Genomic DNA, 12,542 nt, shown 5'->3' with positions numbered 1-12,542 from the left:
AGAGACCATTTTATGTTTTAGTTTTATATATTTCTTTGTGTTTTCTCTTTTTTCTTAGCCATGCTCCTCACTTGTGTAGTAAATAGAGTAAATAGGAGACTGTATAAGCAAAATTTTCATTTGCATTCTATACTATTTCATGACAGTTTAATGATATGATGATGGTTATAGTAGCATCTTGTTTCTGCATATGATTAACAACTATAGTATAAGAGAAATGTTAACTATGTTATCTTCCACATTTGCTCGACCACTCGGTAGATATGATATCAGGACAACAGTTTGCAAATTGCTCGACCACAATCGACCATTCGATTCATCATCAAAATACAACACAAAACGTTTCGACACTATATATCTACTTGGAGTGAAGAGAAGAGCATAACTTGGTAATCACATTTCCCCACGATAGCCCCCAGAACCAAAATAATCTCTTCTTGAACTTGCAATTTGCTGGCTCTTTTGATGTTCTAACTTGGGACAATCTCGAATACGATGACCAAGCCCACCACAATAGGCGCAACCTTTCACTCCACTCGCATTAGCAATTGCCTCCGCATCTTCCATCGGGTCATCCAGCTCTGCCAGAACCGGAGGTATCCTCTGCTTCGCCTCTTGCAGCAGGTGTTTCAGATCAAGCAGAGTCGTCTCGCTCTGGTTCTTGTTGATAAAGGTCGTTGCAATTCCTGTTTTCCCACATCGCCCTGTCCTTCCGATCCGATGGACATAGTTTTCTATTTCTGCTGGCATATCATAGTTGATGACATGTTGGATATCAGGAAAATCGAGACCTTTTGAAGCCACGTCAGTAGCCACTAAAACATCCTTCTTCCCTGCCTTGAACGAAGATATGGCGTATTCTCTGTCTTCTTGGTCTTTTCCTCCATGTATTGCAACAGCTTCGACTCCCTTTAACAGAAGATACTCATGAATGTCGTCCACATCTGCTTTGTTCTCACAAAATACCAGAACAGGGGGTGACGTCTTCTGCAAACATTCGAGAAGGTAAACGATCTTCGCCTCCTGTTTCACATATTCGACTTCTTGAATCACATCCAAATTTGCTGCTCCAGCCCTTCCCACGTTTACCGTGACAGGCTTTACAAGGGCACTTCTTGCAAAATTCTGAATCTTCGTGGGCATGGTGGCAGAAAACAGAAGAGTCTGTCTTTGGCCCTTGAAGTGATCAAAAACTTCCCTAATATCATCTTCGAATCCTAGATCCACCAAACGATCCGCCTCATCTAATGTCAGATATCTGCATAAAAGCTCACTTCAGACTTTGAATTGAATACTGTAATACACATTAACTAACAAGATGCATAATTCTAATCTTACATGGAAGTATCACATAAATATCGGCTATCGAATGCAGCAATCAACAACTAACAGCCTAAGTAAATAGAAGTTGCAAAGGGGGGAAGAAGCATTACCTGCAGTTGTTTAAATTCATTTTCTTCTTTGCTAGCATATCCTTCAGTCGCCCCGGAGTAGCAACCACAATGTGAACTCCTTTTTTCACTATATCAAGTTGCAACTTCATATCAATTCCTCCAATGCAAAGCAAAGGCCGGAGCTCTGGATAGCCAGCCTCTTTCAAAGATTCAAGAAATAGCTCTACAACTTCAAAAGTTTGCCTAGCCAGCTCCCTGGAAGGACAAACAACCAATCCAAAAGGTCCTTCCCCTGGATTAATTGGCATCATCATCTCCTCCTGCAATGCAATCATAACGAGTGGCAACACAAAAACAAGGGTCTTTCCAGACCCCGTGAAAGCAATCCCAATCATATCTCTCCCAGACAAAATAACCGGGAGGCCCTGCACTTGGATGGGTGTTGGCTGCACAATCCCTTTAGCTTTTAAACTCTTCAAAATGGGCTGTGGAAACCTCATGTCCTTAAAGTTCTTGATTGGTGGCAGGACATCATCTCCATCAACGATGATGTGCCACTGCCTTCTTATGGCATCACAAGCCTTGTTCGACATTCTTCTTATTGGCAAGGGCGGCTTCCACCCAGTGGGTAAAGGATCAGTGTAAGTGATGCCCTTAGCCAGCTCCCGAACGGACATCAAAGTTTTCTTATCTGAAAGGTGCTCGATCATCTCCTTCTCCTGTAGTATCATCTGCTCGGTTTGGGTGATCTCTGGCTGATCTTTCTTCAGTTGAGAAGCTTTCACCAGTAGACTTGGTTTGGCCTCAACGAGATTCTGTTTCTCCATCTCTTCGTCGACTGCAGAAGACGTTCCCCTGCGCTGCAAAATCTTCTGCGCCTCAAGCGCGCGCCTCTTCGCCACAGGAACATACTCAACGTAATCATCTTCCTCTTCCATCATATCCTCCCCATGTGAGCCCTGAAATTGTTCAGATAAATGCATAAATCCAACACCTCCCCGATATTTCAAATCAAGTGCAAAACAAGTATGTAGCTCAGAAACCCTAGCCTAGCCTATATCTCTCGGATAATCCCAAAATCAAAACACTAATCCCAATTAAATCGCATAAATTAGGGCTACATCACGAAGATAACAGCTAATTCATGTAAAATTTTAGATTTGTGTAACTATGTTAATGAGCATAAGCGAACTGAACCATTCTTGCCAAAGAAATTTGAAAAAAAAAAACGGAAATCACGAAAAAAATTCGAACTTTTAAGAACCCAAATCGAAGAAACATTAAAATCAAAAGTACATACCATGCTTAAGAAGCTTGAGAGAGGTGGAACGGAGTAGAGGTCGGCAAGTAAGGGGGAAGGTTCTTGCTTAAATAGCTGACAGTGTTTCCGTGAGGAGAAGGCGGTTTTTCAAGCTTCTTTTTTTTTGTTATGCTTTTCTTTATTCTTGAGAGGTTTGATATTTTTATTGAGTTTGTCATTTATATACTTATAGGAGTCGTATTAACAATTGCACTCAATTTAGTAATGTAATTAATCTTTTTTGGGGGATATTTAATTGCTCATATTTAGTAATGTAATTAATCTTTTTTTGGGGATATTTAATTGCTCATACTATTTGAATTTAGTAAATGTATAATATACTTGTAAATAAACTCTTTTGAAAATGACGACTCATCTTTAAAAACCTTGTATACCTGTTCGAATTCGAAAAACAAACAAACAAGTATACAACCCCATTACTAAGCTCTAATTAAATTAATTGTAAATTGATTAAAATTTTATTGATGAATAAATTAATTAGGATAATTAAAGTGGCCGAGCCACGGTGATGTGTGGACGGATGGTTGTACAAGTTGAATAAAAGTTAAAAAGAAGAAAAAATGTCTCCATAAGAAAAAAACTTTAAATAATAATTCTCCCTGAGAAAATCTAAAAATATTAAACACAAATAAATAGCCATGAAAAGTTGAGGTATGTTAACGTTACTACTTTATTAATAGTCGATGACAAAAACAACTGCTTAATATTGAAATAGATTCCTCAAAATTATGGGTTGTATTGTATGTATCCTTAGTTCCTTACTACAATAGACAGGTCTTAAAGCCTTGCTCCAGTTCCTCCCTGTCCAGGTTCTTCCCTATAAATACGAGCTTATTTACCCTCGCTTCGTCTGCGCCCCATAACCTATCCGGTGAGCCTTGGAATATATCGTGAACACCCTACAACGACACACAATTAGTCAAATTAAACAATAGTAGTAGCAACTTTCAAGCAAAACATGATACATCTCATAACCAGCAGCAGAAAAGAACCCAAGAACTGAGTATTTCAAAGATTGAACAAGCATATGGATGTTCAAATAGTTACGAACTGAGGCAAAGGAGAGGTGTTTAGATAGTGTACCTGAAACACAAATCGCTCGTCCATGCCATCCACAGACAGAAGACCCTTCATTCGATATATGTCCTCGCTTCTGTCTAACAATAGGTTACCTAGCCACATGTTGGCCTGTAATATGGTCAACAGACCAAATCAGCATTGCGTATAGACATTAGAAGAAAGGAAGAAAGACTTTTTTTGCCACCCACCTTTTCAAGATCCAACGTCCCTTCACAAACTATGCTAACAGAACAAACACCAGGGTCGTGGGTATGATCATGGTGATGGTTATGATGTTCTGCAATGGAATTCAATAAATTAACATGGCAAACTCAACTGGTGTGATTGTTTTATCATCAGCAGCATCATTTATGCAGAGCATACAAAGCAAAAAATGTCACTTTGTTTTTGGATAGGGAATAAATGAACTGCATAACTTGATTATTCCAATAGACCCAACTCCCAAGGAAAAGGGAAAGCTGGAGTTAAAGAGAAAAAACCAGGCATCTGATAACCATATTTCCAGTTAGCAGTTCTAATTCGTATAGCACAACTCGTGCCAATTATTCAAGGTACTTCTCAAGACGATAATGAAACAAAAAGTTACCATGGTCATGATTATGGCCATGTTCGTGACCATGATGATGGTGATCATGATCGTGATCATGCTCGTGCCCATCCTCATGGCTCTGACCATCATCAGCTTCCTTTGAGTGGTCCACATCAACAGCACTATCGATTCTGCACGTATTACTTGGGTTGAGCAAAGCTATATATCGAATCATACTTCATGCAAAAAAAGAATAAATTTATTTTCGAGCCAAAGCATCATGCAATTTCCATACAGAACAAAAAAAAATGGAAAACCAAACTTATTATATTGAAAACCAGAGTATACGATCATAGAAAGAGACTAAAGGAAAAAAGAAAGGGCACATTGCAGCTAAAGAAGGAAATTAGTTCCACATATTCATATAGGAAATCAGAAAAATAAAATACTGTGATGAATACATGATGCAGCTACCCAAGACGATTGCCACAAATATAGACCCCCCTACCAAAAAAGAAGCATAAGCACTTTTTCTCAGGTAACTTTCCTAAAAGCTGATTCATCAATCATTTTTCAGTTAAAGCCCATAAGTGTTCCAAGAGTTGATTCATCACTCTTTGTTTCTGCATGTTCAAGGTTCAAGAGTTCCCATAACCACTATAACTTCAGAAAAATCAGTTCTCGTAATCAGCAAGCAAATTAAGGTCAGGGAGCACTCTCAGTGTGGACACTGAAGTAGACCTTTCCAAATGTCAGTGTATAAAACAAACTATAAGAATGGTCAAGATTTAAATTGACGTAGACCTTTCCAAATCGAAACCTCCGATTCCAAGAACATAATCCAAATCAACTTGTCCATATTGTGTTTTCTTGAGTTGAGCCATACGATTTATGCCCTGGATTACAAGAAAAAACTAATCAGAGAGAATCCAGGACAAAAAAATTAGGGGAAAGTAGTCAAACAGAATTTGCGAGAAACCCACCCTTATCCTTTCAAACAGAGAAGCAACTGCAGCTTTGCCAACAAGGTCAGTCTGTAATCAAAACATCATGAATCAGTCTTATAGCAAAATGTCAAACCCAAAGCTTAACTAGCGAACAACAAACTCTAGAGTAGACATTCTAAGAACCGCAGGTTGAGTTAGGAAAATAAGAATCTGAAAAGAAGGCATAGATTCGTTAATGCTTACAAAAAAACTTTACCTTTACATATGAGTTTTTCAAGAATAGAACATGTAATAACTATCACCTCATTGTACCTTGTTTACTATGATGCGATCAGCATATGCGATTTGCTCTATTGCCTCATTGACAACACCTTCCGGCTTAACTTCATCAAGATGAACACCAGCATGCTTAGCATCAACAAGTGTGACCACTCCATCAAGTTTAACATCATTAAATAGTTGATCCTCAGCATAAAACGTCTGAATAATTGGTGCTGGATTTGCTAATCCTGAAAAGATGTGACACAGTGCAGAACATTGATCTATACATCAATTTCCATGCCATGAAAATGGAAAGACAAAAATAAAGAATGTTTAATCCTCAAAGCAAACTAAATCATTTATACAATCAGCCCTACCTGTTGTCTCAATAACAATGTGATCAAATTTTCCTTTCTTCTTACTAACAAGTTCTGAAATCATCCTTACAAGATCCCCCCTCACTGTGCAACATAGACATCCATTATTGAGCATCATAATGTCCTCTGCTCCAGCAGCTTTGGCAGCAACTAGGGAGCCATCAATATCAACTTCACCAAACTGATATACCAATAAGTCAACCAGAATTAGACTCGATCCACCTAGCAGTGGCGAAGCCACATGGGAACAAGGGGGTACCACTGTACCCCCAAAACTTATCATCATAATGAATTTAGGTATACCTAATAACAATTCGCATCCTTGGTCCAGCGGTAATCCGCTCTTATTTAGCATAGTAGTCCCGAGTTCGATTCCTAACAAATGCCCCTTGTGTATCTTTTTTCCTACTGCACCTTCATCTCCTAATTTTGTTTATTCAAATCTTTTTATCTTTTTTATATGGACTCTAAAATAGAAACCCATTTAATGCACACATCTTTTGTTTATTAAATCTCATGCATTTCTATATTTTTCATTCTTTTTTTTTATATTCTAATTCATTTGAAATCTACACTATTCACAAATATATTTATATTTTCTATTTTTTCAAATCTTTAAAAGCATTTTTTACACCTGCATCATTTAAGCTTTTTAAAAATATTTTAATGCATTTGAAACCTATACAATTCACACATATATTGATTCTTTCTGTTTTCAAATCTTTAAAAGATATTTTTCATTATCTTGATTATTTTAGCTTTTAAAAAATATTATAATGTATTTTAGTTGCATATCGTTTAGTCACAACATATAGTAATAATTTTTTTATCTTTCCAATCTCTTCTTATGCACATATCTATAATGTTTTTAATAACTAAAATAAAATAATCAATTATGATTGAGAAAACAAATTAAAGAAAATAAAAGGTATCGATTAGATTTTGAAGCTTCGAAGTGTCATAATTATTTATCGTACCCCCAAACCCCCAAACAGAACATTCAAATCTTGTGTAGAGCATTTTACCATGCTCTTGAGGGAAAAGAAAGCACCACAATTCCAATTCAAAATGAAGTTCTCTAATATAGAACTGATTATGCAGATAATCTCGGATCCCATTTAAGCATTAGTATTATCCACTTCATCACTAATACTAACAACATTGCATACCTCATTTTCGATGACTGCAATGCGTTTTCCATGCTCAGCAGTCAATATGTGGTTTAACAAGGTTGTCTGCCAAACAATTGAGAATCAATTAGAAGGATAAATCAGCTAAAATCAAGGTAAACATCATTCACTTAGCAATGTACTGATGTACGTATAAGAATCTACAAGCCCTGTGTCAAGAATGCAAAGATAGGGGTAGACTTAATCTAATTCTAAGCATGAGATACTGAGAAGAAATACTGAGAATAGCATCTTCCCAGTCCAATGGTTTAGTGGCCAATCAAACATTCTAGTGTTGCCTACTGACTCCATATAAAAAAAATTCAAAATACCATGCAACAAGATTAAAACTTTATCACCAAAGTAGCATGATTATGCAATATATCATTCAGATAAGGAGAAGTCCAACTGTCATTGACATAGCAGAATTCAACTTCACCAAGATGGAGAAAAAACAATCAAAAGATGAAATCTTTGACTGTTTGAAACTCTTTAATCACACTGTTAGGAGTTTTGTGATGATAACAAGCACCAAGCTCGGCAAGTTTGTCAAGTTCGGCAAGTTCATCAAGCTCGGCAAGTTTGTCAAGTTCGGCAAGTTCATCAAGCTCGGCAAGTTCATCAAGCTCGGCAAGTTCGTCAAGTTCGGCAAGTTCGGCAGCTCGGCAGCTCGGCAGCTCGGCTGTTATGACAACTCGTTTCCGGCAGCCGTTAGATCTGTTTTGTTAGTCAAGTTTTAATCCTAGCCGTAGGATTGAGGGTGCATCGGAACCGAGCGTGGAGTGTGCGACACGTGATCAAGAAGTTTGAGTTCAAAATTCTGTTATGCAACGGCCATTAGAGAAGAGCAGTTTGAGTTCACTTGCACGGCAGTTTCAACTGCATAGTTGATTCCTATAAGAGCAGTTGCAGCTCCATATCAGAGATTTGAGAAGAACCGAGAGAGAAAACTCAGCTGAGAGATCATAACAACAATCAATAGCTAGAGTGAGAGATACACACTATCTTTGTGAGGAACTAGCTTGTATAGTCTTCGGTGTGATATGAGTTCATATGCGAAGAGGGAGTAGCTTGTTCTTGAGTGTGTGATCTTGTTGTATGATTGTAGTTCTTGATCGTGATTGAAGTAAATCGATTCGTTATTCTCCCGTGGACGTAGGCTTACGCCGAACCACGTATATCCTCGTGTTCTTGTTGTTCCATTTCGTTTTTGCTCCGATCTCGATTTCCAACAAGTGGCGCCGTCTGTGGGAACGAGGAGAATCGTTGGAAGAAGTCGGAGATCAGTTCGAAAAGGGATGCGCAGCGGTCTTGGAGAAGCCCGATCCCGAGAGCAAAGGGAAGGCACCTGTTCTGAATGAGAAGGCACAGGCGAAGCTGGCTGAGATGCAGCTCAAGGCCTATCGTGCGGTGATCTTGAACCTTGGTGATAAGGTTTTGAGACAAATTCAGGAACAGAAGACTGCTGCTGAGATTCTTGAAAGGATCATCGCGGTGGAGGCAAAGGCGGAGGATCCCGTGAACCTCGCTGCGATGGAGGCGGTGGTTACGGACGTTGTGAAAGCACTGATGGATGAGATGTCGGAGATTGTGAAGATGATGCGGCAGAGAGTGCCAATCCAGGATCGCATAAAGAAGATAAAATTCGTCAAGAATTGCTTCTCCGACGCGGAGCTCGTGGAGGAGCTCATCCACCGATTGGATTGCGGCCGGAAGTATCATTCTTGCTTTTACAAACTATCATTCTTGGTTCTACAAACTATCATTCTTGGAGCTACGTGCTGAGCTGGGTTCAAAGGTTGAAATGCATGTTCAACATGCAGAGGCGGAGAAAAAGCGTTTGAGTTTACTAGAAGCCGAGAAGGGAGTTCGGTCTTGAGCCGAGAAGGAAGAAGCAACACACCCATTTGGGAGGTGAGGATTTCTATCAGAGGTTTCGTGACGAAAGCCGTAGGAGCTGTGTGTAACCAGGAGATATTTGAGGGATGCGAAGAAGCATGAGAGCAGTGTCGACGACGCGTGCTCGTTAGCGGTCCAGGCATCGATCCTAAGCGATGAAAATGGCATAATCTTGACAGAAATTCGGTTATCACTTATGAGAGATGTGTGATATCTCTAGGGATCAGCAACTCCAATTCTGAACAGGGAAGATTCAGATTAGGTGGAGGTTTTATCATCCGGTGGAGGCGATCGTCCAGTGGGGGCGTTGTGGCTGATCAAGGAAGTGATAAAGGAGGATCTGGGGATGATTCTCGGAGTCAGGATACTGACAAGAAAAGTCAAGATTGGCGCTACTCGGACATGAGATTGACAAAGAACAAGGTGATCGAAAGAAGTGTTGTATCATCTCAAAAGGTGGAGGATTGTTAGGAGTTTTGTGATGATAACAAGCACCAAGCTCGGCAAGTTTGTCACGTTCGGCAAGTTCATCAAGCTCGGCAAGTTCGTCAAGTTCGGCAAGTTCGGCAGCTCGGCAGCTCGGCAGCTCGGCTGTTATGACAACTCGTTTCCGGCAGCCGTTAGATCTGTTTTGTTAGTCAAGTTTTAATCCTAGCCGTAGGATTGAGGGTGCATCGGAACCGAGCGTGGAGTGTGCGACACGTGATCAAGAAGTTTGAGTTCAAAATTCTGTTATGCAACGGCCATTAGAGAAGAGCAGTTTGAGTTCACTTGCACGGCAGTTTCAACTGCATAGTTGATTCCTATAAGAGCAGTTGCAGCTCCATATCAGAGATTTGAGAAGAACCGAGAGAGAAAACTCAGCTGAGAGATCATAACAACAATCAATAGCTAGAGTGAGAGATACACACTATCTTTGTGAGGAACTAGCTTGTATAGTCTTCGGTGTGATATGAGTTCATATGCGAAGAGGGAGTAGCTTGTTCTTGAGTGTGTGATCTTGTTGTATGATTGTAGTTCTTGATCGTGATTGAAGTAAATCGATTCGTTATTCTCCCGTGGACGTAGGCTTACGCCGAACCACGTATATCCTCGTGTTCTTGTTGTTCCATTTCGTTTTTGCTCCGATCTCGATTTCCAACACACACGTATACTTACATACACGAGCTCTCATCAAAACTCAATTCACATAAGAAAGAGAAAGATAAAGTCGAACACTTAACATACAAAACTAGACAAATAACATCCAAAACTGTGAAAATCAAAACCCAATAACTAAAATAACACCTTCCCAGAACCCAAGAAGCCAGTAATAATGGTAGCAGGGATTCTATTATCAGGAGGGATTTTGCTCACAACACCAGATTCATCAGTTTCTGCGGCTGAGGTGGCGGCGTAGAGTCTGCGGCAAAAGCGCCTATTCAGCTGCTTCGGTGAACATACGATTCTTGATTTGTCAGAACTGGTGCAAGCCAAGAACTTGTGGTTCAAACCAATGAAACACTGCTTGTTTCTGCTGAAAAAATGCGTGGTTTTCACAGATGAAATTGGATACGAGCGGCTTTTGGCTAATCCCACAAAAGTCGAGGCGATTTCCATGGAAACTGATGCTACTGATGCCATAATGGTTGCAAGAAGCGGCTTTGTGGAGAAACAGAAGGTTTTAAATCGTTTAAGAAGGTTTGCAGATTTTTTATTGAGATTTGGTAAGGGTTATCGTATTTTTCATTTTTTGGTTAAATACTTATATTTACTTTTTGATTTATAATAAAAAATAAATTTTTAAAAAAGTATTTTCATTTCATGTAGACTATTTCTTGATTTATGTGTGTCACGCTAATCTTCTCACTATAGTTTCAATAGCATCTCTGTATCGATGTAGAAACAATTAAAACAATGCATTCACCCGTTCATTTAATATGGATACAATCGACCACGATTACATGTCACAAAAAGTACTTAAAAACATGCATATTTTGTGCCAGAGCAAGAAAGTCATACTTGAACTCGCCATTACCAGTCGTCTCGATATCATACAACATCATCAGGTTTCATTCTATTAACATAAGAGCAAGAAATCATACTTGAAAGCGCCAATATGAGTCGTCTCGATTTCATACACCATCATCCAGTTTCACTCTCTTAATAAATACTACTACTACAAATATGACATGAACATCTAATATAACAAGTCGAAATCGATGTAGTATGTCATATTTTTCATGAATTTTCTTCCTTTGATAGCCAATGTGTGCGTATCTCAGCATATATCTTATGTTGCTTTAGTATTACCCTGATTAATCTATGTGAAAAATATTTTCCAAGTCCTAATCTATAACCAATCTTCCAATAATATGATTAATTGCAAATGGCAAGTATGGAAACTGAACTTATGGTTACTTTCTTGATCGTTTGCAGCATAAACGAGCAATCATCTTCATGTTTGTAGACGAAGCCCTCAAACGTCCCGCCTCGATGGAATGTGTTAGCAACCCAACTTTGTAGATGCTCTAATACATGGACGGAGCCAGCATATAAGTAGAAGGGAAATGATTATTGAGGTGGAGATGTATGATTTATGATCATGTGTGCGTAAGAGTTAATTTGTGATTTTGTTTTATGGAAAATCCCTCCTTTTGTGTGTGTTCCTTTTTTCATCTCTTTGGAGGATTAGTTACCACAGATTGACAGTCTTAGCTACGATGGTTTTATGCAGAGAAAAATTGATCACTTGTCACAGTAAATATTTTCTCCCTCGTGTATTTTTTCTTTGTACTGAGGAACTAAGGCTTCCGTGACAAGACTTACTCCATTACTCAATTGGTTTCCTTGAACATGTCGAACTCTCGAGTGCAAAGTGTTGGTTTAAGTCACTCAAATACTTGAAGTCCCTTACGTTGGAGTCATGCAAGGTAACAACGAACGACATTAAGAAGCTTCGGTTGACTGATCTCCCTCAACTAGTGCAGTTACTAAAAATAGAACGTGTTATTTTCATGGTACAGTCCAAAATGGAAAAAAGTCCACATTTTTATGGGGTCAAAGAAAGTACTATATGCATAAATATAGTTTATGTTCTTAAATAGGTGTAATTTGTAACCAAATTATAGTAAAAAAATCATATCCCTTCTAAAATTTAGTAGTCTAATTCTTCTCTTTAATTATTTCCTATATAAATTTATAGTCTTACCCTTCCCTTAATTATTTCCTATAGAAGAGAAGTCTCTCATTATTCCTTAGATGTTATTCCCAAGTTTTGTGAGATTAACCTTAAATTTTAAAAATATAATGCTCTTTTAATTGTGAATAGAGAAAAATTTTCACTTTAAATATATTGTTATAAAATGATTGTGCATGGTATTGTAACAATTTGCCGTAGAATAATGTCCTAAAAAGGGAAACAAAATCATGTTTTTATGAAACAGACATGAAAACACAAGTGTTTCTTCGATTCACTGCACAAATTAGCTAAAAAATTTACTGTTCACATATGCTTACAATAAAAATCATACATATGACTACATATGAATAAACAGACGAATGTATTTCATCACTGGGTGAAGCA

The 12,542-nt window shown here is 38.5% G+C and overlaps 2 protein-coding genes across 2 annotated transcripts; both read right to left on the bottom strand.

The window, feature by feature from the left end:
* Positions 1 to 269: 269 nt before the first annotated feature.
* Positions 270 to 2,836, bottom strand: LOC121804674 (DEAD-box ATP-dependent RNA helicase 35-like). The gene is made up of 3 exons (XM_042204304.1): positions 2,695 to 2,836; positions 1,434 to 2,353; positions 270 to 1,258 (listed from the first exon to the last, which is right to left on the bottom strand). The coding sequence occupies exons 1-3, from the start codon at positions 2,695 to 2,697 to the stop codon at positions 394 to 396; spliced, it is 1,788 nt and encodes a 595-aa protein (XP_042060238.1). The 5' UTR covers positions 2,698 to 2,836; the 3' UTR covers positions 270 to 393.
* A 440-nt stretch (positions 2,837 to 3,276) lies between these two features.
* Positions 3,277 to 10,677, bottom strand: LOC121803445 (COBW domain-containing protein 1-like). Its single transcript, XM_042203110.1, has 10 exons — positions 10,265 to 10,677; positions 7,079 to 7,144; positions 5,910 to 6,090; positions 5,584 to 5,780; positions 5,308 to 5,358; positions 5,129 to 5,220; positions 4,382 to 4,515; positions 3,984 to 4,072; positions 3,799 to 3,903; positions 3,277 to 3,614 (listed from the first exon to the last, which is right to left on the bottom strand). The coding sequence occupies exons 1-10, from the start codon at positions 10,598 to 10,600 to the stop codon at positions 3,477 to 3,479; spliced, it is 1,389 nt and encodes a 462-aa protein (XP_042059044.1). The 5' UTR covers positions 10,601 to 10,677; the 3' UTR covers positions 3,277 to 3,476.
* Between the last annotated feature and the right edge of the window lie 1,865 nt (positions 10,678 to 12,542).

The sequence above is a fragment of the Salvia splendens genome, chromosome 5, assembly GCF_004379255.2.
Source record: "Salvia splendens isolate huo1 chromosome 5, SspV2, whole genome shotgun sequence".
Taxonomy (NCBI): domain Eukaryota; kingdom Viridiplantae; phylum Streptophyta; class Magnoliopsida; order Lamiales; family Lamiaceae; genus Salvia; species Salvia splendens.
The sequence above is the reverse complement of the archived record's forward strand: the minus strand, read 5'-3'. Positions and strand labels throughout refer to the sequence as shown.